Source organism: Podarcis tiliguerta (assembly GCF_965153285.1).
Source record: "Podarcis tiliguerta genome assembly, chromosome: 12".
In the NCBI taxonomy this organism is placed as follows: Eukaryota; Metazoa; Chordata; class Lepidosauria; order Squamata; family Lacertidae; genus Podarcis; species Podarcis tiliguerta.
This window is the reverse complement of record NC_139545.1, coordinates 27,991,126-28,018,640: the sequence shown is the minus strand read 5'-3', so window position 1 is coordinate 28,018,640 and position 27,515 is coordinate 27,991,126. Positions and strand designations below refer to the sequence as shown.

Sequence of the window (27,515 nt, the reverse complement as noted above, 5' to 3'; positions counted from 1 at the left end):
CAGAGGGACTGAAGAAGGCAACAGATTTGTGAGACTGATGATGGAAAGAGTGCTTTTATTTATGAAAGTGATGATATATGGAAACCATCTCGACATGATGATTGGACGAACGGAAAATTCACACAGGATTATAACTGGTGTTTACCTGCTTAAGGAGATTATCAGAAGAGATCATAAAGAAAGATATACGAACAAGATGAGATGTGAGAACAGCAAGATAGGACTGGATAGAATTATGAACATTATTTGGACAGATTTGTGGATATTAACGCAGCAGCAAGAAGATGATTGGAATCCCCTTCGGAACTTGAAATATGGGTCCCCCCAACAAAAAATTTAAAATTCGGCTTTGTAATTCGGAATTTATGTGATGTGATTTGATTTGATTTGATTGGTTGGTTAATAAAAAATATTTTTTAAAAAAAAACCTAAGATGTCATGGTGTGTTAAGCTGCATTGCATTTCCACTAGAGTTTTGTTGTTTCTTAGCTATCTACCTCGCGGAGGAAGCATGGACTATTTATTTAAATAGGGTAGATGAGCATTGGATGAACCTCTTCACAGGCATAAGCCCAGATCTTTTAGCTGCAGCTTGATTCTGATCTGCCAATAAATGAAGTTTGTGATTTCTTTGGACTTGCTTTGCTCCTAATCTAATACAAATCTAATCTAATACAAAATTGCACTGAAGCCTTTGGTGAAAAAAAGAACACGTTTGGGTTCTATTTAGACTGAAGTGTCATTAATTGCAAAGCAACTGATTCTACATATTATCTAAACCCTGCAGTTGGAAACAGCAACTTTGTGAAACCTGCTCGTTTATTTATTGCATGGGAAAGTCTTTCCCTTGCTGGAAGCTAGTCAGGCAGTATTCTAGACATACAGTAGACTCTTTGTGCCCTCTAGTGTGACTTACTGGGTGTTGCATGCAGATTCAATTTATCTTTCAAGTCATCTGAACCAAACAAAGAGCACAGTTGTCATTCAGTGGTTGGGCTCTCACTATCAAGTTAAAATGAAGTCAGATATTTATTTATTCTCCTCTTAATTATCTACCACATTTATGTGCTGCTTTTCATCCAAAGCATTCAATTTGGTCGGCGTTTCATTAAAATGCTTTCCTCTTAACCAGTGCTATTTCTCTGGAAAAAGAGGTGCCGGAACTCACCATGAACACCTCCCTCTTTCTCTTGGAATGGCAATGGCACCCACCTGAGAGGTGCTAGAACTGAGTTCCTGGGAGTTCCCCTTGGGGGGAAAGCCCTGCTCTTAACAATCTGTGGGGGTAATCCTATGGCAAGACCTGCTAGGACGAGAAGTTTAGAATAAGGACGTAAAGAAGACAAGCCTTTCAGATGCTTGCGGAAAACCCACAAACAGGACAGCCAGTGTAAATCCCTCAGAAGGGACAGTCCTGGGGTGGGGTCTTAAACCCATTTAGTTTGGATACATGACACAGCAATCCAGCACAGAACACTCCTGTAAAGGCTCCCCCCCCCCCCGGCCAGGGTTAGGCGGAGCAGCAGCAACAACAGCCAATCAGGGGGGGACAGGGTAGGGGCGGACCGCACCAGGTGTCATCATGGAGGGGGGTGACATTCGGTGCGCCACCTGCCCGCAACTCCCACCTACCCCGAGCCGTCAGGGGAAGGGGGTGAGTTGCACTGCTCTGCCGGCGGCCTTCTTCGTTCGTTTTGACAGTATCCCGCTCTCCCGGGCTGCTGCAGTGGGCATGCAGGCAGACAGGGAAATGACAGGAAGGAGGCTGGCTAGCAAACAAGAGGAGGGTGGAGGGGAGGGGAGAAGCAGAAGCTCCCTCAAGTCAGGACCCAAACCCTGTCACCCCCCCAAAAAGCTCAACAACTTTGGCCAACCCTCCCCTAAAAATAGCTCAACAACGTTGGCCAACATTTTCTATTACTGGGGAACGATCAGGAGCTCCCCAAGTTAGTGGCTAAATATCTCTATTTGGTTTTTTGTCATCAAAATACACTGCAGATGTCTGATCTCCCTGGAGACTGAGAGATAACGATAGACTACTCTGCCTCCTTTCTTTTAGCAAATGTTTTGTGCCACTGGGGAAGTGGTAATTCTGTATTGCTTTGTTTTGGGTGTTGTATGTGATGCCAATAAAGGTTTTACGATACGATACGAACTTTGGCCAACCCTCCCCTAAAAAAAGCTCAAGAACTTTGGTCAATCCTTCCCTAAAAGAAGTTCAACAACTCCTGGCAATGACAATGGGGAGATCACAGCCAGTATTTTTATACTGTAAGTGGATCGCAGTCTCTTGGGAGTCCAACTAGATTTTAATGGGGGAGGGGGGACAAGAAATTTTCCACACCGGGTACCACCTGACCTTGCTACGCCACTGCAGCCAAGCTGCCAAATGGAGATTTGATCTGGCATAAATTTACCATGGCTTAAGTTGCTCTGGCTTGCTTTACACTTGTGCCTAGGGTTGCTCTTTAAGCAGCATCAGACAAAAAAGAAAATGGAAGAGGGGAGAGAAATAGAAAGCAACTCCGATAATCCTGAATATCCTTTAATTCTGTTCAATAACGATGGTACGCAACGACCAGGATGTAAGGGTGTTCTGAGAGGGGTAAAGTCAAAACGGTACTTGGTTCCAGCTATGATTCTATGCGTGCTTCCAAAATTAATGTGACAATAAATTAACAGGTCTCCATCTGGGAACCACTGCTGAAACAGATGATAAGGGGAGAATGGAAGTGAAGAGAGCAGAGTTCAAATGTTTTGTTTAGCCACGAAGCCCACTGGGTGGCTTTGGGCCAGTTAATTCTCTCTCAGCCTGCACTACCTCACAGGGTCGTTGTGAAGATAAAAGCAAGCAGGAGGGGAGAACTTTGTAGGCCACGCCAAGCTGCTTGATGGGTTAAAATAGGATTCTTTCACACTTCTGGTTCTTTTAGACAGCTACGTTTCTCGGAGCAGGCGCGGAGATATGAGAGGATATGTGCCTTTTGAAACCATATGGCAGAACAGCAGGAGGCCTTCTGGGCTGCTAAATGCTTCTCCAGCTCCTTCGAGCTCATTAAGCAGACCTTCATTTTCAACTGGTGATGTTTTATTTAACAGTGAGCGGGTCTCGTTTTTTCCGCTTTCCCATCAGCTGCTGCCGTATTGCTGGGTGATGTCAGCCTGTCACCAACCAGAGAGGCTCAGATTGGGAAGTCAGGTCGCAATCTGCCTTATCTGGTGCTGTGCTGGGGGATTTGTCACCTGCAAGGCGAGCTGCGACAGTTCGCTTCCAGCTGAATAGGCTCCCTAGTATTGACAAGCTGACAGGAGTTTAGCCTAATGTTAAAAATAATAGGTACAAAAATAAGAAAATGAGACTCGCCAGGGATGGGGTTGAAATCTGATTTTGTTTGCAACTGATACTTGACTGAAGCGCAACTGTGCTTCACATTTTGCAATTCTCAGAATGTTGTGATGCTATTCTCCCGCCAAATAACGTGTGCAAAAATGGATATATTAGGGGAAAGCATGCTAAAAATGCACATATTAGTGAAACAAACACACAAAAAGGCATTATATTAGGGGAAAATGCTAACCAAAAATTGTGTATATTTGTCAAAATGTGTGCCAAAATTGGGAGAAATTTGTACTAAGATGCTGGTAAATTTTACAGTGATGTAAAATTTTAATTTCTCCTTGCTACAGAAATGAGGAGCCATGAATTTAAGATGGGAAAAATGAGACGCTGAACTGACAGATTTGTTCATCCTTATACTGACCTTAAAACTCTGGAAATACTCATATATACACAATCTTCACCCCCTAAATATGTAAAAGCCCCAAAGCTGCAGTCACGTCAACCTTTTGTATTAGGTTCCACTTCAAAAGTCACCATAAACCAGCAAACCAAAGCTCTGCACCCGGTTGGACAATGAGCAAATGCCAGACCAGCTCCAGGTTTGAAGAGGCCTCAGCACATATTTCATGGGCCACGTTGGGTTGCCTTCTGTTGGGTTACACAGCTGCCTAGCGAGAGAAGGTAAGGTAAACTGAACAAGAAATCCACACAACTGAAAACCATCAGAAATAGCAGGGTCCCAAATGGTCATAGGATGGATGAATCCCTTTCGATCATGGTCAACTGCCCTGCCCATGGAAAGAAAAAGAGAAAGTCTGCAACACTGCCTTGTGTTGCTGGAGGGGAAAAATATACAGAAATGAGAACATTAAAGGTTGAAATGTGGGTGAGCAAGGTTGAGCAAGTGAAGGTTGGAATGTGAAGGTTGTCACTGCAAGAGAAGGATGGAAAAACAGGTATGCAGGAGCTATTGCTAGAACTGTTAAGGACAAAGGAAGGAAGGAAAGATAAGAAAGCTGCTACACCTTATGATTATAGTGGAAGGAAGCACAGCCATAAAAGGCCTAACTGCCCCTTTGCTTGGAAGTGTATAAAAGCGTGTGCTGTTCTCATATTTGCTGTGCTACCTTCAACTACTTGCTGGCTACAATGTTGTGTTTAAGAAAACAGACCTTCCAAGTGTCCCTATTTTCCAGGGACAGTCCAGGATTTACAGAAGCCGTCAGGTATCTGAATCCAGAAGGTCCAAATTCCTTAAAGGTAAAGGTAAAGGGACCCCCGACCATTAGGTCCTGTTGTGACCGACTCTGGGGTTACGGCGCTCATCTCGCTTTATTGGCCGAGGGAGCCAGTGTACAGCTTCCAGGTCATGTGGCCAGCATGACTAAGCTGCTTCTGGTGAACCAGAGCAGCACACGGAAACGCTGTTTACCTTCCCGCCAGAGCGGTACCTATTTATCTACTTGCACTTTGAGGTACTTTCAAACTGCTAGGCTGGCAGGAGCAGGGACCGAGCAACGGGAGCTCTCCCCGTTGCAGGGATTCGAACCGCCAACCTTCTGATCGGCAAGTCCTAGGCTCTGTTGTTTAACCCACAGCGCCACCCGCGTCCTTAGTATGTCCCTATTTACACACACACACACACTTTCATTTATGCATTTTACATATCTTAGTATATCAATTATACAATTGTCATTGTTTATCTTACACTCTTTGGCTCCCCCACACATCCCTCTGTGGGGGTCTTATTTAGTCCTTGTTGAGCTGCATCACCTCAATTACCACCCCTCTTTTGCTTATTTTTAACTGCTGCTCATATATCTAACCCCACTTGGAAGCTTATCTGATTGTTATGTTTCTTTAAATATTCGCCAAAGCATTCCCACTCTTCTTTTATATCCAACTCATCTCCATTTCTTATCTTTGCAGTCAGCATTGCTAGCTCAGCGCATTCTATTAGCTTATTCTGCCAGTCTCCTTTTGTGGGACTATTTTTGTCCTTCCACCTTTGGGCATAAATTATTCTGGCCGCTGTTACTGCGTAGAGGAAAAGAATAAGCACTTTCATGGGTATTTCACCCTCTACTATACGTCCCTATTTTCATCAGAGAAATGTTGGAGCATCTGGAGTTATGTGAACCCCAAACCAAGACGTAACTATACTTTAAAAGACATCCGAAGGCAGCCCTGTATTGGGAAGTTTTAAAAAAAAGTTTTATTATGCTTTTATATATGTTTGTTGTTCAGAGTCCCTGGGGCAACCCAGTCAGATGGGTGGGGTATTTTTTTTTTTTTTATTATTATTATTATTATTATTTAGAATGTCCCTATTTTTATTGGAAAAATGTTGGAGGACATGCAAAAATGTCCTGTTTGACTGACAACTGGTTCTCATGGGCCGTCTAGGCGGAACCTACAGGTTATTGAGTCCTGAACCCCAATACTCTAACAGCATCCATCGTCTGCTCAGTTCACTCATGGATAGCCAGAGAAGCCATGGGGTCACCAGGGGAAAGTTGCTGCCCTTTCCCATGGAAGCGATGATTCCCGCTGCTTAGATATATTGTCCACTTGCCAGCGATGCCATTGAAAGACAACAAAGGGGCCTGAAAGAAACAAGGACTGTGCGTGAGACGGAGCAGGGATAAAGGAGACTCAAAACAAAGCAAGCAAGCAAGAATGAAGACACTGCAAGTCTGCTTGCAGCAGCAATATTACGCGAGTGCAAAAGAACTGTGCTATGCATAAAATATCAACCTTGGGAAGAAGACACATGCACTGCATCTGACACATAGCACCATCTTTCTTAGAATATTTGCACCATAGGTTTTGCATCACTTTTGCAGGTGTGCAAAAATATTATGTGCAGCTACAAGTATATTCAGTGGGTTTGGGTGAACCAGGTTTATCTTGTCCATTTGTCTGTTGATTGCTGTCCATCAGTATGTGCAGTTGCCTGCCAAAATCTGAATCTTGCACACATACACGCATGTGGCTTTTTATAACAATCACTAATTCTGCACTGCAATCCTGCCCATTTCTGCTCAGAGTTAAGCTCCACTGAGTTCAATGAGAGTTACTTCCAGGTAAATAAGTATGTAAGGCTGGGTTTCACGAAGGAAGGGGTAGCATTTCCCCAGCAACTTGTTTGAGTCTTGGGGGGAAATGTGACTTCCATCAGATTAAACAAACTGGGTAAAATATATTTGGACTCACAGTACAAAGTTCACCTCCAGCTGTGATTACTTCGCTTACTAAACTTTGCAGTCTGCAGAGTGAAACTGTCTTCACCCACAAAAAAGTTATTTGTGCCTGTGAAAATGTGATGCTGCAAATGTTATTTTTGGTTGCTTGCTCCTAATTCTCCCCAATTCTTGCTTGCTTCCCCCCCCCCAGGTGAGAAAAAGACTGCCAGTCAGTTGGGGGAGGGGATCCCCTCTTAATAATGCATGATGGAAAGGGACCAGGACAGTGGAAGGCGATGCTGAAAAATTCAGAGCTATGACAAAGGGAACATGACTCTGGTTATTTGATCTCTGCTTTTCTGCTGGCTCCACCAAATCATCTGCTTGTGTAAAGTATCGGAGTTGCAGGAAAGGCTATGAAGTTGTGTCAATTTGTCTAGACAGCAGATCTTTTTTTTATAAACTACCTTAAAACTCAAATTTGCACGTCCATGCGGATAAAGGATTAAACACTGCAGTCCCGTTTCAGAAAATGCACTGATCCCAGTGAACAGCTTCATGCTTACAGGATGGCAGTTCCTTGCATGCATTCCTACATTGTTTTATTGAGCTCAGAATAATGGACCAATTAAAAAAAAAGAGAGCATCTCACATGCGTAAACCAGTGCAGAATGTCACATCAAACAGGCACGCCAGGAGCCCAGTGTGGATCATGTGCACAACTGCTACCTACTCTGGCTCTCAACAAGAGGAATAATAGAATTGTATAGTTGAAATGGACGTTGTGGGTCATCTAGTCCAACCCTCTGCAACTAGGTCATATATGATCTAACCTCTGCTTAGAAACCTCCAAGGAAGGAGAGTCCACCACCTCTTGTCACAGCAGCTGTCACTGTCAGAAAAGTTCTTCCCAATGTTTAGTCAGAATCTCCTCTCTGGTTACTTGGTTTGAGTCCTACCCCCCAGAGCAGGAGAAAACAAGCTTGCTCCATCTTCCAGCCTTTTAGATATTTGAAGACAGCTTTGTGACGGACAGCAGAGTCTGGTGATGCAGTTCCTCTGAAATTCCACCAGTGTGCTAGAGCCTCTCATGGACTGGCTACAGAGTCAGTTTGGGGGGGGGGGAGAATAAAAGGAGCAGTTTCTGAGGGAGAAGATTAGACAGGGGTTTGGTTTTGAGAAGGGGCAAAGGTTCAGGTTAAGAAATATGGTTTGATTGGAGTTGGGAATTAGGGAATGAGATAAGGATAACTGGTTCTGAGTGAAGTTCAACTTACACACTGAGGAGATTATCCATAGCGAGAGGACAGAGCGTTGCAGCTTGGATAGAGAGACCTGGTTGAGGGTCTGGGAAAGGTATAGAGACAAGAGTGTCCTGGGAAGGCTGTGAGTGAACCAGGAAAGGTAGATCTTGTGAGGGCTACCTGGGTGCCAGTATAGCCAGGAGGGAAGAGTTTTTCTAGGTACTGAAGACTCCTAGCCCAAGGGGTGAGGTGATCCCCTGGGTCTGAAAATACCTCAGGTGTAGGATTGTTAAAAGAGTGGGTAACAGAGGAGAAGTGAACCAAAGTATTAAGCTATAAAGGAAGCGGGATGGTGTCAAAAGTATTTAATTGTAATATCTAAGTGACAGAAATGGAGTCAAGCATTTTACCAACTATACTGGAAACCTGGATATTTACCACCTGAAGTGTTAACACCTGATTTTTTTGTAACTGAAGTTTACAAAGAGTTGTTCCTATAGTATTGTGTTTAAGACTGAGTCATCTCATAGTTACTTAAAGTAAATAAGTTAACGTCTGCCTGAAAGAATGCATTTCTTGACTCACTTCATTTAATAAACTTTTTTTTTGTTTAATAAAGCTTTTCTTTAGAGTCTAAATTATTAAGTTTTCCCTCACACAATTCCTCCACTAGATAATCTGTGGTAAATTGTAGAAATGTGTTTAATTGGTATACTGTAAGGTGGGTGCACTATATTTAATTGAGGGCAGTTAGTGGATCTGCCACATTATTAATTGGTGGTAATAAGTGGTGCTACCATATCTCCCCCCAGTCTCCTCTTTTCCAAACTAAACACACCCAGCTCCTTCAACTGTTCCTCATCAGGCTTAGTTTCCAGACCCTCGATCATCTTGGTTGGCCTGCTTTGCACACACTCCAGCTTGTCAACATCCTTTTTAAATTGTGGTACTCAGAACTGGAAACAGTATTCCAGATGTGGTCTGACCAAGGCAGAATAGAGTGGTACAATGACTTCCCTTGATCTGAACACTATACTTTTGTTGATGTAGCCTAGAATAGCATTAGCTTTTTCTTTCTTTCTTTTTTTGCTGCTGCTGCATCGCACTGTTGACTCATGTGAAGCTTGTGGTCCACCAAGACCCCTCGATCCTTTTCACATGTACTATATTAGTAAGCCAGGTATCCCTGGCTTTTGTCCTTTCACCCACATACATGTTTCATCCATAATGCTTCTCAAACCAGTTCTATCCTTTGCAGCTGGGCAGCCTACTTGCATCTTTCTACCTAGTGCATTTTCCCTCCTTTTGACTTTGCTGCATGAAATGTGACTTGTGCATGACGTAGCATCTGTGTCAGCTTGCTCTTTAAACTGTGGACTTGCCACTCCAAATATTGACACAGGCCTTTATCTTTTCACCCTAGCTAGCTGGGCAATTCACTGAAATAAAACACCTCGAGTGTGCAGATACTCATGACCGTTCATGTTATATTGACCAACTGCATAATGGAGTACAGAGTTCATAAAGGTTGTCAAATATATGGCAGAAGTGGAACTCTGGGAGTTGGTTAATACAGAGACTGAAAGCCCAGTAGTGCTCACTTTGGCCATATGCATAATATACATTTATAGAGCTATGACACCAAATAGTTATGGCTTCCCTCAAAGAATTCTGGGAGCTGTAGTTTGTTAAGGGTGCTGTCTTGGCTAAGATAACCCAAGACAGGTTGTTACAAAGATTTAAATCCTAAACACCATTACTAGATTGTAGACTGCATTGAGCACAGTAGGACTTACTTCTGAGTAAACACACATATTTCCCCTACATTTATAAGCTGCCTGATTGTAATCAAACTTCTAAGTCTAAGAGGTTTACCACCCCCACCCCAAAAAACCCATAGCATTGCACCATAACCAAAATTTTATTCTGATGATGTTGATGCTGCCTTCAGTCTCAGGGTGGCAAGGAACCTGGCATATAAAAAAATAAGAACAGTTTCAAAATACAACGATTCATCCTCCAACATACTTTAAACAATGGTCCAGATAACTATTGGGATGCCCCTATTCCTCCCGAAAGAACACAGAGACCCATACGATTTCCTGAAGGCTGACTGATTGATTGAGTAGACTGCACACAACCAAAGGTGATTGATTAGAACAGATGGTAGGCAAACGACTGGAGTAGCCAACCTGGTGCGGTCCAGATGTTATTGGATTCCACTTCCCATCCCCACTGACTATTGGACCTGGAACCCACCACCACCTGGAGGGCACTACGTTGGCTACCCACCGTGGTGGATCACTGGAAACCCACGAACCCGCAGAAAATGGCGCAAAGCTCTTTTTGACGCCGGTGCTCTTAGCTGCTCCCTCCTTTCCTGGAGCAACCAGAAATGGGCGTGCGCCTGTTTGGCTTTCGGGGCGCCTCTGGCTCTCCCATTTCCTCGCGCGCAGCCACGATCGAGGCGCCCCTCCCTTCCCGGATCTCGGCCCCCGCCGGGTCAGCGGGCCGGGCGCCTATTTGCATATTTTTACCTTTGTCTCCTCCGGCCAGCCAATGGGCGCGCGCGGCTGCTGCTCCTGGCCCGGCCCCCTCGAGCTTCCCATAGCTGGTGCAGCCGCCGCTTCTTCCAGCTAGCTGGGAAACAGGGGCTTCTCTGCCGCCCTCGCCGCGTCTGATCCTTTCTGCCAGGAGCGTGCGATCCTCCGGCAGCTGAGGACCGCTCCTCAGCCAGCCAAAGAGGGGGTGGGGTAGAGTAGATCCACACCCCACACCCCCAGCTATTGAAATCTACTCGATCGGCAGGCGATCGCCGCAGTAGCGGCGGCCACAAGCGCAGAGGCGCGATGGTTTGCGGCGGCTTCTCCTGCTCCAAGAACTGCCTGTGCGCCCTCAACCTGCTCTATACGGTGAGTGGAGGCGCACGTCGGGGGGAGCCGGGCGGGGCGCGCCTCCCTGGCCCACGCGGGGAGCCTGGCGCGCCTCTTTTCCCTCGCCGCCCGGAGGCAATCGGCCCCACCTCTCCCTTTCTCCGGTGGGTCGGGAAAGGGCCACCTTTGAGGCCTGGGCGGTCGCCAAGCGGAGCCTCCAGAGTTGGCCTGGGAAACCGGGTAGCCAACGGCCCCTGAAAAGCCGCCCGGCCCCTTAGGCGCGCCGGCTGCACCTGTTGGGGCGAGGCGGAGGAAGGGGCCAGCTTGCAATCCGCTCCCTTTCTCCGCCTTGACGCCGGTGTAAAGGGCTGCGTGGCCACAAGCCTGGTTTTTTTTTGGGGGGGGGGGGTCCCTTTTCCGGAAGCGAGCTCCTCGCTTGGTTTTTTTGGGTGGCGCTGAAATTTTCCCCATCGAGCTTGCCCACCTTGCCCCTATGCTTTTAACACGACTGCAGAGCAGGCAGTAATAATTCAGCGTGGTGTCTCCCCCTCCCAACCGTGGGGGAAGCTTCACTTGTTGAGCTTCTGCCTGCTAGGCATCTGTTTCCAGGAACAAGCAGACACCTGCCAGGAGAAAATGGCAAAAGGGGTGCTGTGGGCCATATTGAGCTGGAAAATCTTCCATGACGTAGCCTTATATTCAAAAAAAGAACTGGGCCAGGCAGCAGGTAAACTTGACATCTACCTTTCCCCCTTAGCTCTTATCCTTTACATGCCATATTTACTACACCTGCCAGGTGAGGAAGTCAATTCTGCCCCATGAACCTTATAAACTCCCTAGTTTCCAAGGTACTGCAGGATGTTAGCTGCAATCCTTTCTAGCACTTACCTGGGAGTAAATTTCACTGAACTGGATGGAACTGAGTAGACATGCTTAGGACTGTGATGCCTGCCTTGCTTTCCCCCCTTTGTTTTGTTGTTTCAAAATAGTAACATATCAATACTATGGAAAATGGTCTCTTACGTTTCTGATATATTTTGATATATTTGATATAATATACATTGATATATTTTTTTGAATGCCACAGGCTTTATTAATCTCTTGAACCTATTTTTCGTATTCAATCCCTTTCACTTTAAAACATATAAAGAGAAGTAATTTCCTCCTAAGTTTAAGCGTTGTGCTTTTGTTTAGGAAGCTTGCCTATAAGCCATGTGATCACAGCTTTTATTCTTTGTTTCCCTGATGTGGCAGCAGTGAACTCTTTAATCTATTTAAGATGCCCTGTATCTCTGTGTTTTGACTGGGACTGTAGGTTGGACAAAACTTTTGTTTGCTTTCTTAAAAACAAAACTGCTGGTATGGATCCCTAAGTGCAGTTGTATTTGAAAGTAAGCTCCATTGAAATCAGTGGAAGCTACTTCTGGCTAACTGAGCCAGAAGTAGGAACCTATGGCGCTTAAGTGGGCCAGAATTACTTTAGTTTACAAAATGCATTACAGTCTTTGCTGTTACTTCATATAGTTCTGGGGTCTCCAAGACGGTGCCCATGGGCACAACCGCCACCTCAGACACTGTTTCTTCTGTGAAATGGATATTTTGAGCTGCCAGTGGAAGTTCCTTAAGCTTCCAAATATGTCTCCAGCCCCCAAAACATTGAGGACTGCTATAGTACAACGGTAATTTAGGATTGAATAGAATTAATCAGTCATTATTATTTTCTAGGAAAAAATGGTGCTGGTACTTACCACAAAGTTGTTACAGCAAGTGCCATACTTTTAACATTTGAAGAAAAAAGTGCTGGTACTACTTACCCCTGATTACGCCCCCCACTCCCACCCAAAAGCACTGGAATTAGGGCACAGACCATATCAAAATAGAACAGGATAAAATACTGTACAACGTGATATCCGCCTGGAAGTGAAACATGTTTAAACAGTTAATCTACAGAAATTGCTGTTGCAAAATGTGACACTGGATCATACATAGCTTAAATGACTTTAAAAGGGAGTTGGGCAAATTCTCTCCATAGGCGGTCAGTGGCCGCAAGTCAGGATCAATATATATCCCACCTCCAGGTTAAGAGATTAGATTGAGTCTGAATACTAGTTGCTAGGGAGTGGGCAGTTGCCCTCATGACCTGCTTGTGGACTTAGAGAAGTCCATTGGTTGACTGCTGTGGAAGACATTCTTCTGGAGTAGATAGACTTCATATGAGCTACCTTAGAGTAATCTCACATTCCACAGACACTTCCACAAACAGAATTGGTGGATCCCTGTGCCCACTTCTTACAGCAGTTGCTCCCCCCCTCAAATAATCAGGGCCATCTTTAGCAAATGCGCCACCAGGGTGCAAAGATCCGCCCAGCGCCCCCAAATTTAGTTTTGCCACCCGCAAATTAACTTTTATTGAGCTTTTTTGGGGAGGGGGGAAGCCAAAGTGTTGACCCTTTTTTTAGGGGGGCGAACTCAAAGTTAAGCTTTTTGGGGGGGCATTGCTCACCTGTAACAATGACGAATTGGAAAAAAACGCTTTTGTTTCCTGACTTGTCGGGAATATTTGACGCTACGGAGTAACAGAGCAACGGGGAGGGGGAAGGAGACTTTTGTTCCATTGCACCCCTGAGTAAAGATGGCCCAGTAAATTATGATGGTTACATTTGGGAAACAATATTAGTCCTGCAATGCAGTAACATCACTTTCTGAATTGCATCCCCAAAAAACAAGCTCAAGTATTGTTACCCTAGAGAATAATACTGCTTCAAGTCTTCCCATGTGTACACTTACCAGCATCAGTCATGGTCAAGAGAGAGTTACCCCTAGCTTTAAAAAGAAAAAAAGACAAACTTTAAAGGAAAAGAACTAAAAGGAAAATCCAAAAGGAACCAAACTAAAAAGGGAAAGCTGAAAGGAATCAGAAAAGTTAAGGCAGTGCATAATCCTGAGAGTCTGAGAGGAAGCATACTGACAACTGAGTTGGAGGGGGAATAGAATGAAGTGGTGAGAAAGAAAGGAGGCAAAAAAGATATGTAGAAAGAATATTTGCATAGGTCTTTCCTTGGTCCACACTGAAAAATGTCCCCGGGGACAGAACAGAGAGTTCTCCATAGACATTAACGGACATATCCAAGATTTTAATGTAACTGGTGGACTTTTTCCCCCTCAGGGTGGGGGGAAGCCAAAATGGAAGACAGAGGAGACAGTCAACTAAAAATATGCCAGTGAGACTTTAGAGCAGTCTTTCTCAACATTGAGTCCCCAGATGCCCCCTAGCTAGCAAGACCCAATGGTCAGGGATGATGGCCAACACCATCTGTGGACCCAAGGTTGAGAAAGGCTGCCTTAAAGTGGTATGAGATGCTGACTGACTGGCTGACTGGAGGAGTAGAGGAAAGCCTGGGGTGGATACAATGGAGCAGGATCTTACCTGTGCTATTAGAAAAAGAAAAAGCTGACCATGTTGTGTCAGCCAGGGGTGTATCCCTTCCAAGGACGTTCTTCGTAAAATGTCAAAAGCCACACCGTACACTACATCCTGACACAAACATGTGAAAACATCACAGATACATGTGTGTGATTTGGACACTGTGGGCAAGGATGTAACCATGGCAAAGGTGCATACCTTGCCCCGTAATGTGTGGAACATCTCCGGGTCTGGCCATTCGTCATCTGCTAGGCATTTAATTACGGGACGCATAAGTTACACCTGTCAGCTCAGTTTGATTACCTGCCTTTATGTACTTGGAGCAGGGAACTGGAGTAGGCAGGGGAACAAGATCAAGGAGACTGGTAAACAAGGTGTTTGAATAATGCTGGACTCCGGAGAGCTATTTAGGGATTTCCAAGGGATTACTGCAGCCATCTGAAGTTAAAATTTGATACTGGTTAAAAATCCGGACGCTTGAGTAGTTTTTGAAATTAATTACTAGAAGAATCGCGGCATTCTTTATAGCACTCAGGGTGGGCTGCAAAAATGTAAATGTAATATCAGGTTGTGCTGGAGCAGCTCTGTTGGTTAGAGCGTGGTGCTGGTAACTCCAAGGTTGCAGGTTCGATCCCCGTGTGGGGCAGCTGCATATTCCTGCATTGCAGGGGGTTGGACTTGATGATCCTCAGGGTCCCTTACAATTCTAGGATTCTATGTTGAAATGCTGGGAGAAAAATAAAACACTACTACAATTAAACAACGGAAGAGCAATAACTTTGTTATCTGCTGTACCTGTCTGCCTAGAAACAGGATGGGGTGGGTGGTATCCATCCCTTGAAAAGATCTTAACAGGGCATGTTAAATGTCTGCAGGAATACACTCCTGAGGGGGTCCCGCTATCTTGGCAGGGGCATAGAGAAAGCCCTCTGCTGTGTCCAGTTGTGCAGGGGTGGGGAATCTTTGACCGAAGGACCCCTCCAAGCCTTTGAAACTGGCCCTTGGGACTCTCTAGGCCTTGCCTCCTCCCAGACCACGCTCCTCATAAACCCTCAAGTGCTTTTGCCTGGCTGGAATGTGTCCTTGAACTGCGATGCGTATCTAGAAGCTCCTGACTTTTGCATGGGCGGAATGTAGCTTTCCGTCCAAGAGTGAGTCACATCCTTTGCTCTGCCCCTGTTTACTTTTCACCCAGCCTACTTTTGCTTCTGGCCCTGCCTGCCACACTGGCAGGTTCCCCACCTGCCGCTCCAACTCCCCCAGAAGGTTTTCATGGGGGATTGTGGCCCTCTGACCTAAAAATGTCACTCCCCTCCCTGCAGTTGTGCTTCAAAAACAACAAAAACTAGTCTGCTCAACAGCTCTTATGGAGTAAACAGGCTTGTATGGCAGAATAATCGTATATAAGTAGTGTTTTACCTTCACAGCACCAGGTTAGGCTCATATAGACAGACTGTATGTAAGGAGCCATCGTTCAATGGGTGGAGGACCATTCTTTGCGTGCTGAAAATGGCTGGAGTGGGATGGGGGAATCAGGTGATGGGAAGGAATCACTAGCACACGCATCCCCAAACTTGGCCTTCCAGATGTTTTGGGACTACAGTTCCCATCATCCCTGGCCACTGGTCCTGTTAGAAGAAGAGGAGGAGTTTGGATTTGATATCCTGCTTTATCACTACCTGAAGGAGTCTCAAAGTGGCTAACATTCTCCTTTCCCTTCCTCCCCCACAACAAACACTCTGTGAGGTGAGTGGGGCAGAGAGACTTCAGAGAAGTGTGACTAGCCCAAGGTCACCCAGCAGCTGCATGTGGAGGAGCAGGGAAGCAAACCCAGTTCCCCAGAATACGAGTCTACCACTCTTAACCACTACACCACACTGGCTAGGGATGATGGGAGTTGTAGTCCCAAAACATCTGGAGGACCGAGTTTGGGGGTGCCTGCACTAGCAGATGTTCTCCAGGGTCTCAGAGTCTGTAATGCAAGGCTACATGGATAAAGAGCCTGACCTGAAATAGGGACCTCTCTAATTTCTGTGGTAATCTTGTGAGCTTTGTATCTGAATTGGCTGAGTATGAGTTGTATCCTTTTCAAGGCACCCCAGAATGCACCTCATGGAGAACTCCCTGCTTCATTGGTGCCCTTTGGAACATGGATGCTCTGGACAGCTGCTTTGGGTGCTTGTACCTAATTTCTAGTTCTGGTTCCTTAACACCCGACTTGGGTTGGCTTTACTGCTGAGAGTCAAACCCTTTAAAAAAGAAAGAACCGTTTATTATGACTTTATATATCAAAGAAAAACAAACGAAGAAACAAAACTCAGAGCTTATATACACCTATTTGGTTACAGCAAATGTAAGAGAAAAACATGTAGCTGACAGAAAATGTTTCACAAATGTAGAGGCCACAACACATACAAAAATAGACACTAACTGAAACAATTGGGGAGCCATCATAGAAGTACTCAACCAGCCAAATGTAAAAAGAAGAAAATTAACTCAGTCCTCCTATAATATCTCTGCGTAAAGCCCCACATGAGTTGATGAAGGAAGTCCTAATCATGCTCTTTCCCCAAAACATAATAAATTAAACTAACCGTTGTACATGAACGCACACAAACATTTTTTTCTCTCCTTGGATTCTTCCCCTCAGCTGGCAAGTAAGTTTTTCCATAAGGGTCAGGGTCAAGCCTTTCTGATGTAGTTGCTGCACCTGCAGCCTCAGTTTGAGTGGAACATGGCATAGACCGCTAGTTTCCTTGAGGAAGCTTCTGTTGTGCTGTAACATAATAGCTGCTCCTGCCCATGGACAGGTGGAACATTTGGCATCAATAATGGATTGAGCTAAACTAGGCATGTCCAAAGTCTGTTTTGGGGCCCTAATCTTGCCCCCACGGCCCTTCACTTCATCAAATCTGGCCCTCTTTGAAAAAAGTTTGGACACTGAGCTAAACCATTCCTTCCTTTAGGCAAAGCGGGTAGGGGCACATTCGTGACTGGCTTGCACAACTGGATAAGTGGTTTAGGGAAATTTTTAGAGTGGGGACGGAGAATAGTTTTCAGCCAGAAGGCCACATTTCCTTCTTGGCAACCTTTCAAGGACCACATGTCAGTGAATGCCAGAGGCAAAAATGTGCCGAGAAACCAATGTAAATGTTACCTTTATACGGTAGACTAGTTTCTACGCACATTCTCACATCCCTCTCTGTCCAGGAAAGCAAGAAATCATTAGTGTTTTGGTTCACATTTCAGTCAGAGGGGAAAACACAGGGTGTGAAGCACAGCAAGGGGGATTTGTGGCCTGAGGAGACTTCTGAGGGTCCCATTCAGCCTCCAGCTCCTCAGTTCCCTGCCACTGCTTCAGACTGTTGCAGATTTCAGATTTTGCTAGCTTATATTGCAAGAAACATGTTTCCAATAAGTATTTGTTGCTTATTTAGGCTGTGGTCCTATGCTTGGGAGTGTGTTGTTGAACACAGTACCCATTTACTTGAGAGTAAGCCACCCTTGAATTCAGTGGGGTTTTTTGCAGCATCAAATATGCATGGGAATGCTCTGTAAGAATCACCAAATCTCCAATTTTGTTATCAAGCGGTGAGCATGTTACTCAAGAGACTGAACAGTTCTTCTTGGCTTTTATTTTGGAAGCTTGAGGACTGTTTTACCAATTTTGCTTTAAAAGAATTAATTCTTGCGCGGAAATCACTGGGAGCTTTCAAAGGCGATGTGATAGGTGAATGTAAAAAATGTGACTGCTGTTCACGTGTGTATATTTAGGCTCCTAATGGAGTATAGAGCAAGAAGCCCTCATTCCTTTATTTGGTAACACCATGATAAATGTAGGCCCCTCCCTTCATAAAAGATTTTTGACTTCATGGGATATTTTGATATGCCAAACAATAAGCAGTTAGCAATACTTGTGCAGTCAACCAACATCTCAACCTGCTTGGCATATCTCGTAGAAGATGTGTGAGCTACACCAAAGGCCCTTGTAATAACTCCTATAACTTAGAAGGTGCGTGTATGAGTCAAGCTACTTCACAAGATGGCCCTGATGATCAATGGAAAAATACAACAGGAACTATTGGATTCTGGCTTCTTTCGAAAGTTGTTGGTTCCTGTTTTTGTGAATTGTATTAGCAGACTTCCCAGTTTAGAGTACTGGAGGAAAGCATTACTGGTTTGGGAAGAACCTTCTTTGAAAATTGAAACCTTGCAATTTATGTTGCAGTCCAGTCTGTTCATTTGCTAGGTGAACCTTCAAACTTCAGATACTTCTGCAAGATAAATTATTGGCCTTCTCAGTTCACTGCTATCTGATGTTGCCTTCACTTCTCCCACATTATAGCAGAGACTTAGGTGGCTCAAACTTACTGTGGTTTACGGAAACACAGGAAAGGCAGGAGCTTCCTGCATATAAAACATGACCTTCCAAGCTGACCTAGCTGAACCTAATCTTCCACTTCAAAATGTCATCCAGAACAGGAAAAACAGCTGTATCCCCAAGGTTTTCAGACTTGCTTTGATCAAATTCAGACAAGAAGGGCTTGGTGACAGTAAAAAGCTGTCTTCCTATTAACAATATTGAATGCACTCTTCCCAGCAAATGACGTCTCTTCGGTCAAGTCTTCATCTCGCTGCCTCCTGTGTCAGCAATATAGAGAATGCTGAAGATAACACGTTGGCAGCTCAGTCTGCAGTTACGCTTCTGTGGTGTGAGATTTCTCAAGCCGTTTGAACAACCGAGGATCGCAATTAATTTCCTGTGCGACTTAATTGTTGTGAATTTAAAGCACTTCTCTTCACTTGCTCATGGGTGTCGAAAAAATGCACCTAACAAATCAACAACATATTATTCATCCTTCTGGGTCATTACACAACGGCCTGGTCTGACCTCCTAGTAGAATATTTCCAAGAATGTTATAGGACTGATACCTGCCCATGAGAAAAAACTCCCTATTTGTAGGCACTGGTGACTTGAAAGAACTCATCCCAGCTGGCAAAAAGTCTGTTTTGCTTGGAGTAACAATCTTTTCCTGGTTGTTTGGGACTAGTAGAAGGCAGTTCATAATGGAAGCTCCATGGAAGCAAAACTTGTATAAAAGGAAAATGGACATGAAAGCTATTTTCCTTCCATCCACCGCTCCTCCATGTGCCCCCCCCCATTCTTCCTCTCTTTAAAAACACACACACCAAAACTTTCACTTAAAGTTTTCAACATGAGCTATGCAAGCCAATCCTTGGCTTGATAATTTTATTCTATTTCTTTATTTCATAGAATTTATATACCAGTTGATTGTTTTGTCCCCTAGAGCAGGACAAAACAATGACATTATCAGTAAAAAAACACAAACCCAGTTAAAAACAGCTATTTAAAACACTTTAAAAACAAGCAAACTCCACACCAAGCTAAAATCCAAATTAAAGCACCTGTTATCATTCTACGTATCTGGATAGGCTTGCAAAAAAGGAGAAGTTTTTTGCAGGCACTACAAAGAAGTGCTGTGAAGGCGCCTGCCTGCTGTCAATAGGCAGGGAGTTCCAGAGGTCAATTTTGTACAGATGCAGAGTGAGTATTACATGTCACTGTTCTGCAGTGTGGAGCAGTCGAGTGGGTATATATGGGGTGATGTGATCTTGCAGGGAAACTGGTCCCAAAATATTAAGGTCCCAAATTATATTAAAGGTAAGACCTTGAACTTAGTAGTAAGTTTCAGCGAGCTCCATGGGACTAATTGCAATGTGCATGGATTTCATCTTTATATCTTTCTCTCTTTTTTGCTTTTTAGGAAATCCTAGTAATCCTTTCTCTCTCTCTCTCTCGCTTTCCTTCCAGTTGGTGAGCCTGCTGCTGATTGGAATTGCAGCATGGGGCATTGGTTTTGGCCTCATCTCCAGCTTTCGGGTAGTCGGAGTAGTCATTGCTGTGGGGATATTTCTCTTCCTGATTGCTCTGGTGGGGTTGATCGGCGCCATCAAACACCACCAGGTGTTGCTCTTCTTCGTATCCTTCGACCTGGGCAGTTTTTCTAACACACGACCCATTTTCCACGGAGCTATTTGTAACCCTATTTTCCCCCTTCATCTGCCTCAACGACTCCTTGCATTGCACCTCAGTCTAAATGCGCAGAGTCACCTAAAGCACAAGGAACACCTAAAGCACAAGGAACATTGATCACATGGTTGGCCCTTGACCCAGTTATGACATTTTTATTTTTTTCCAAAAAAAGCTGTTTCATAAAGCAAACAGTTCTCCACCTATAAATGGATCACAAGACAGTGGTGGTACAACTGGTTTCCTTGAAATAGTTACAGATCACCGATAAGGAATGCCAGCTTGTTTTCTGGGCTTTCTGAAGCAATTATATACCTTACGCTTCCTGCAGCAATCCTGTTTTCTTCTAGAAGGCAGCACTGCTTATGTCACAGACAAGATTGTAGGGTGCATACTTAGAAGCCCAGCGAGAGAAGAATTCTTGTACATGGGATTCTTGCCCTTTCCCAGCTGCCTAAAAGCCCTGTTTGAATTACTTACCTAGCTGCTTCCCAGCTGGAATAGATTTATCATGTACATATACTGGCTATGGCCCTTTCTTTGATAAGAAACAAAAGACCTTTTTTCTGCTTAAAAATGATTGATGGGTAATAAACCCCGCCCTCCATTGCATTTGTGTCATGTGGGGGCTTAGCAAAGGCACTTCCAGTAATGAGGCTTAGGAATGCCACTTGTCAGTAGAGGTAATATGAAGAAATGATTGAACCAAGATTGATTAAAGAACAACTTGATCCAAGGCAGGCAGACTGGCAGGCTGGTCAATCAACCAAAACAGAGAATAGTTTAGAGTAGTTTGTTTCTGATTCTCACCCTTAATGGCACCAGAAAAAAATCCTCTTGTCTGTGATGATTACCTTACTTTACTTCTTGATTGGACTCCATCTCTTCCAAGCCAAGAGAGCCTAGTTTCTTGGCTAAAGAACCCCATTTTGTGCATACAGTTAACATTGCATTTTCATGAACGATATACATGATCTTGTTGACCTTAACTACATAACTTCAGTATATGATTATTCTCTTGCTAGTGTTTATTATACAGTTTTCGGTCTCCTGTGCTTGTTTGACATTGAACAAGGAACAGCAGGTAAGAGATGGCTTGCGACTTCTTTGCCTAAAACTGCTCATAGCCGTGGCTAAATCTGTGTGCTGCTTTTCCATATAGAAGCGCCTAGAGTTTCTTGCAACAGGGCAAGAGCAGGAATATGCGTCATTGCTAGAAATAATATTGTAACTATTCAATTCAAAACATACAGAGCAATCAAAACAGTTTAAAATTTAAAATTTGTTACAGAGTAGGCAAGTGCAGTCATTAAAACTTATTGTCCACTGATAAGATCAAGCTTCAATTATATAAGCCTGAGATACTGGGCAGTGGGTGGCGCTGTGGCCTAAACCACTGAGCATCTTGGGCTTGCCGATTAGAAGGTCGGCGGTTTGAATCCCTGCGACAGGTTGAGCTCCCATTGCTCTGTCCCAGCTCCTGCCAACCTAGCAGTTCGAAAGCACGTCAGTGCAAGTAGATAAATAGGTACCACTGTGATGGGAAGGTAAATGGCGTTTCCATGTGCTCTGGCTTCCGTCACGGTATTCCATTGCACCAGAAGTGGTTTAGTCATGCTGGCCACATGACCCGGAAAGCTGTCTGTGGACAAAAGCCAGGTTCCTCGGCCTGCAAGCGAGATGAGTGCCGCAACCCCATAGTTACCTTTGACTTAACTTAACCATCCAGGGGTCCTTTACCAATGCCCTTTATACTATACTATAGTTTAGTATAGCATAAAAAGGTAAACGACCCCTGACAGTTAAGTCCAGTCGTGAACAACTCTGGGGTTGTGGCGCTCATCTCGTTTTACTGGCCGAGGGGGCCGGCGTTTGTCCACAGACAGTTTTTCTGGGTCATGTGGCCAGCACGACTAAACTGCTTCTAGCAAAACCAGAGCAGAACAGAAATGCCATTTACCTTCCTGCCACAGTGGTACCTATTTATCTACTTGCACTTTGGTCTGCTTTCAAACTGTGAGGTCGGCAGGAGCTGGGACTGAGCAACGGGAGCTCATCCCGTCGCGGGGATTCGAACCGCCAACCTACTGATCAGCAAACCCAAGGCTCAGTGGTTTAGACCACAGTGCCATCCGTATCCCTTTAGTATAGTATAGTACAGATTAACCAACAGTATAATCAGTTACCAGCCCCATGTAAGGGCCAAGACAGGAGCTAGTAGTTGGGTTTCTTACAGCTGTTATGGGATGATGGTTGGTCAGCTAACTACTTTGCTGTCTTGCTCTGTATGTCTTTCCTTCCTCCTGTGCTTGTGTTGTGGACATCAAGAGGCCAGCCTTAAAGCTTGCCCATTAACCCTCCTCCATCTTCCCGAGAGGGGCCATCTGCATCTGTCACTGAAGAAAAGAATGGCCCCCTTTCCCAGCAGGCAGATACATGGTGTTATAGAGCTCCACAGCCACTGTCATATATCACCCTCTCTCACACACATATGAACCGTCACAGTTGACACTTATTCCTCCACCCATTACCACTGATGGCTGAATGCTCTACATGCCACTTGGAAGCTACAGAGGGTCCAGGAATTTTCAAAAACTGCCACATACTTAGGTATGGCCCAAGCCTCACACCCATCATACCAGCCATCAAGTTAAGCAGTCTGATTCTTCCGTGTCAATCTGACCCTCCTTCAAGAAGAAGGATCTGATTTTTGTCTTCCCTGCACGTCTAAATTTTGGGTTCCTCCACTTGGGACGCGGCTGGCGCTGTGGGTAAAACCACAGTGCCTAGGACTTGCCGATCGTATGGTTGGCGGTTCGAATCCCCGCGGCGGGGTGAGCTCCCGTCTTTCGGTCCCAGCTCCTGCCCACCTAGCAGTTCGAAAGCACCCTTAAAGTGCAAGTAGATAAATAGGTACCGCTTTATAGCGGGAAGGTAAACGGCGTTCCGTGTGCTGCGCTGGTGCAGGCTCGCCAGAGCAGCGATGTCACACTGGCCATGTGACCCGGAAGTGTCTGTGGACGGCGCCAGCTCCCAGCCTCTAGAGTGAGATGAGCACACAACCCTAGAGTCTGTCAAGACTGGCCCGTATGGGCAGGGGTACCTTTACCTTTACCTTACTTGCAGATTAACTGCCCCAAACAGCGACTGGGATGTGTACAACTTGGGAGAACTAAATATCTTCTGTGAAGACATGAAACTCTGTTAACCTAATATCTTTAAGGGTTTTTGCATAGAGAGTTGGAAATGGCTTCTGCACATAGCACTGATTATTCTGCTGGTTTTTGCCACAATGACTTAGGAAAGTGATTTTGCAATTGTCATAGAAAGCTCATTGAAAAGACCAGCATGAGTGTGCTGTAGCAAGGAAAGTAGTAATGCAAAGAATTGCCAGATAATCGTCCGAAAAGAAAATAGCCCATTTACTAGCACATGGCAGAAGTCTAAAGGTTGTTCAACAAAGGAATCCCAGTGCAACAGTTGCACTAGTGGAAGCTTGTTGCACAACAGCTCTTTTGTGCAATCTGTTGTGCGACAACCTTTGGTAGTGTGCTTGCAATTTGCTTTGCACAACAGTGTTCCACCAGTGCAACGTGTATACCACAAAGGGAGGACTTTAACTTATCACTACGGTGAATACAACCCTAAGTCCCAGGTGGTCAAAGACATAAAAAGATATGAGTGAAGATATGAGTGAATGGCTGTGCCCTTCATAAAGCTACAGGGAAACATGAATTTCATCTGTGTGGTTAGTTCAGATATAATGTCCAATCTGGAACAATGGTGATAGTGCCGACACATCTCACTATACAGTCATGCTGAGGAATAAGAACTGTCATATCAAATGGTTGACAAAGAAAGGGTACCCACCTGCTAAATAACTTCTTTATGTATTCTAGAGCAAACTTCTAGAAGTTGGGTGGAACAACACAAACAACGCCAAGCAGGATATTGAGAGGAATCTAAACTGTTGCGGATTCAATAATGTCAGTGAAGCGGACACATGCTTGGCTGTGAGTAAACAACTCGGTTCCATTTTCCACTCCAAAGCCTGTTTTTAGAAGTACTGGACAGCTAACTCTTATCAAGTATCCACAGTTGCCTGTCTTTGAAAGAAATAATTTGTTTACCTTGCATGTGAGGTACCTGCATTTTATTGGAGTTTAATCACACCTGGAGTGTTTTTATAACTTTCATAACCTTGGGACAGTAGTTGCGAATTTTGGCCATTAAATTAGCAGCACCGCTAGGGATTTTTTTTTTTTTTTTGAGGGGAAGGACATAAATTAGAAGTATCCCTTGTTTACGGAAAACGATCTTGATGCGTAGGGATATATGACATCTTAAGTGTATTTAATCTTTGCTTCATTACAGAGCTGTGTTAAGCTACAGTCATGCCACCCATGTGCACCAATAATCAAAGAATACTCTGGGATGGTGCTGAGATTTGTAGGAGGCATTGGACTCTTCTTTAGTTTCACGGAGGTAAGAAAAACACGGCTTTTGCTTTGTAAAAAGCAACAAGGTTTTTGGGGAGAAGTGCTAAATGTCTGACGTAAAATAATTGCAAGCTCTCCTCTTGAATCATTGCTACGGGTTTCTGTGGTGGCAAAATTGTCATTGAGTTGATCATTCAACTGATTATTGGTTTGTCAAGTAAGTTACCACTTGGGAAATAATAAGGGTATGCATTTTTTTATTTTAAAAAATCTGAACTGTTTCTGAGGCATTGTTCATTCTCTGCTTCCATCTGCAATTTAACTCCCGAATTTGACTCCTGTGGAAACAAAATACAAACCACCAGAACAAAACAAAGTAGGTCCATCAAGCTTGACATCTACCATTATCTGCTCTATGTGAATACTTACACTGTAGGTGTGCATAGAGCTCTTTCATGCAAGAGGAGTGTGGCCAAGTCAGATGGAGCTCCCTTCACACACCAGCCCAAGTATGCAGACAGGCCAACCTCAGGGTTTTGCCTCCCTTGCTCACTGTTTCAACACAACCAGATGGCGGTCTGGCCCCCACCTGGCCTCCCCGGACAGCTATGTTTACTATGTTTTGGCTACTTAGGTAAAATGTGGTGGTGGTAGGATATGGAACTTGAGAACTTTATGATCCCCAACAAATGATTTATTTCCTCTCTTCTCTCCCTCCCCTCCCTTTCTTCAGATCTTGGGTGTGTGGCTCACCTACAGATACAGGAACCAGAAGGATCCTCGGGCAAATCCTAGTGCATTTCTTTGACCTGGAAACTTTCTCGGGGGACTGAATATTTCTTTTCCTCTGTTTTTAACCATGAATTCTCTACCAGTTGGCTGCTTTCCACATCAGCCTCGGCCTTGTGCACTTGAGATAAGATGGCCTGCCTACAGCTGCTTCTCATCTTGGTTTTTCTTGTATTGCCCTTGGATTAGCTGGCTTGGAATGTCACCTGTGCCCCTAATCAGAATCTGGATACTTTAGGAATGTGGGGGGGAGTTTTGTAGGAGCTCTTCTAATGTTACACTGTCCAACCCTGCATTCTGGTCTTTGACAATTGCTTGCTATTGCCTTCGGTGGGCAAAGAGGAGAAGAGAGATTTCTGATCTGTTTCGTCTGCCAGAAATTCTTTCTGAAAGATCAGTTTTGAATGCCCAAAGCTGTGTTATGAAACCTGATGTAAATTATGATGCTGTTGTTTCCAACTTTGGTATTATGGGGTGTTAAAAAAAAACCCACAACCACCACCCAATAACGTAGACGTCACAGGATGTAGAAAATCATCTCCAACCCTGTGTTCTGCTTCTTCCCTTGTTTCCATAGGCAATGTGAAAACCTGTGTACATTAGTTAGTGTTGTCCGTCTATTTCAGAATTGCCATGGAAACACAGTGATTCCATTCCAGAGCCCTGTTTTGTCATTTCACCGCATTAATGGATTGTATGTGAGCTTCTTAATTCACTGCAACTCTGTATACACACACATGAACACATTGGACTGCAATGGCTCCTTGCCATTCAGAATGGTTAAAATTCATAATAGATTCTCCATTGACTTTAAAGTGTGGCATAAGGGTAGCCAATGTAGTGTGCTTCAGATGTACTGTATTACATCTCACACCCTGGCCTGCCAACTGGGCTGGTAGAAGGTAGAATCTGACAAGATCAGGAGGGCACCAGCTTGTTTACCCTTGATATAGAGTTTATCTTTAACATGCGACAAGTGAAGATGGACAGGGATATGAAACTTCATTGTATTACCCAATAACTTGCATTTGAATGACCTGTGTGTAGTTTAAAGTGGCTAAAAGAGAGAATAATGTTTAGTTAGCTTATCACACTAAGAAAAACTAGTCTTGATGCCTAGAGTTCTCATATAAATTTAATCGGTGTAGTAAGTTAATTGTGATACTGCTGTTGGTCTTTAACTAATTATGCTCAGTCATTGCTATTTAAAATACTTTTTCCGCACTCGGTATTTAAAATATTTGATCGTAAATGTGAACTAGAACATTACAGTTATGTATCTTTGTAGCACATGGATAAAAAAATAAAACTTTTTTTGGAAGTATGTTAAAAAAACAAAACAGGTAGAGTCAAGTGTCATGCACTGTAGTTGAGAGCTCCCAGTGAAGGACTGGACTGGAAAGCACTGTGCTTCCTCGTCAAAGCTGTCGTTCTAAAATGACGTGCGTGGATCGCTTAAAAACACACACACAAAAGAACACACCTTGAAGTTAGGCATTGTGCTTTTTTTTAATAGTAAAAGATCTGAGTGAATTATTTCAGGGGTAGGGAGCCTTACAAAATCCCAGAACGAAAACGAGATGCAAGGAAATAACAAAATGCAAAGCAGGAGCAGCAGGGTAAACTCATTGCAAGGAACAGACTGTGGAAAGCCTTAATGGAAGCATGCGCTTAAAACTCTGGCACAAGCTAGCATAAGATACCATGATGGTCGCCAACGTGAACAGCTTTAAAAGGAGCTTTGACAAATCCTCTGAAGGAGTGGGCATGCAGCTTGGGGGCTTCTTCTGGACCCATTGCTTGAGGCTCAGATGGCCTTGGTGGTGTGGAGTGCCTTCCATCAGCTTCAGCTGGTGGAACATCTGGACAGAGATAGCCTAACACCAATTGTCTAGGTACTGGTAACCTCTAGGTTAGATTACTGCAGTACATTATACATGGGGCTGCCTCTGAAGATGGTCCAGAAACTTCAGCGGGTGCAGAATTCAGTGGCCAGGTTGCTCACTTGGGGCAGGAAAGGTTGAGCATATTACGCCAATCCTGGCCCTACCACAGTGGCTGCCCATTAGTTTCCAGCCCCAATTCAAAGTGCTGCTTTTGACCTTTAAAGCCTTACATGGGCTCAGGACTACAATGCTTCAAGTACCGGCTCTGGACCCTGCCATCGCC

At 44.4% G+C, this 27,515-nt stretch overlaps 1 protein-coding gene and 2 long non-coding RNA genes across 4 annotated transcripts in view; 1 reads left to right on the top strand and 2 right to left on the bottom strand.

Annotated features, from left to right (window-relative positions):
* LOC310660661 overlaps positions 1–27,515 on the bottom strand; it is a 197,679-nt gene that overhangs the window by 138,840 nt on the left and 31,324 nt on the right. The gene's annotated exons all lie outside the window — the stretch shown is intronic.
* LOC310660648 lies at positions 2,696–10,416 on the bottom strand. Of its 2 annotated transcripts, none has more exons than XR_014503571.1 (3): positions 10,307–10,416; positions 5,816–5,946; positions 2,696–4,004 (listed from the first exon to the last, which is right to left on the bottom strand). It is a non-coding gene; the product is annotated as an uncharacterized lncRNA (long non-coding RNA). The 2 variants fall into 2 exon arrangements; XR_014503572.1 differs by lacking the exon at positions 10,307–10,416 and adding an exon at positions 10,062–10,298.
* Positions 10,318–26,686, top strand: TSPAN13 (tetraspanin 13). The gene is made up of 6 exons (XM_083405530.1): positions 10,318–10,681; positions 19,900–20,067; positions 21,122–21,202; positions 24,018–24,131; positions 24,493–24,603; positions 25,291–26,686. Exons 1-6 carry the CDS (start codon positions 10,619–10,621, stop codon positions 25,363–25,365), a joined length of 612 nt encoding a protein of 203 aa, XP_083261656.1. The 5' UTR covers positions 10,318–10,618; the 3' UTR covers positions 25,366–26,686.

What these genes read in the sequence shown, in the direction of transcription:
- TSPAN13 (XM_083405530.1), top strand. Translation starts at nt 10,619, where the DNA reads ATGGTTTGCGGCGGCTTCTCCTGCTCCAAGAACTGCCTGTGCGCCCTC. An exon ending in CCCTCAACCTGCTCTATACG is followed by an intron (nt 10,682 to 19,899) that starts GTGAGTGGAGGC and finishes CTTTCCTTCCAG; the next exon opens with TTGGTGAGCCTGCTGCTGAT. An exon ending in TCTTCTTTAGTTTCACGGAG is followed by an intron (nt 24,604 to 25,290) that starts GTAAGAAAAACA and finishes CCCTTTCTTCAG; the next exon opens with ATCTTGGGTGTGTGGCTCAC.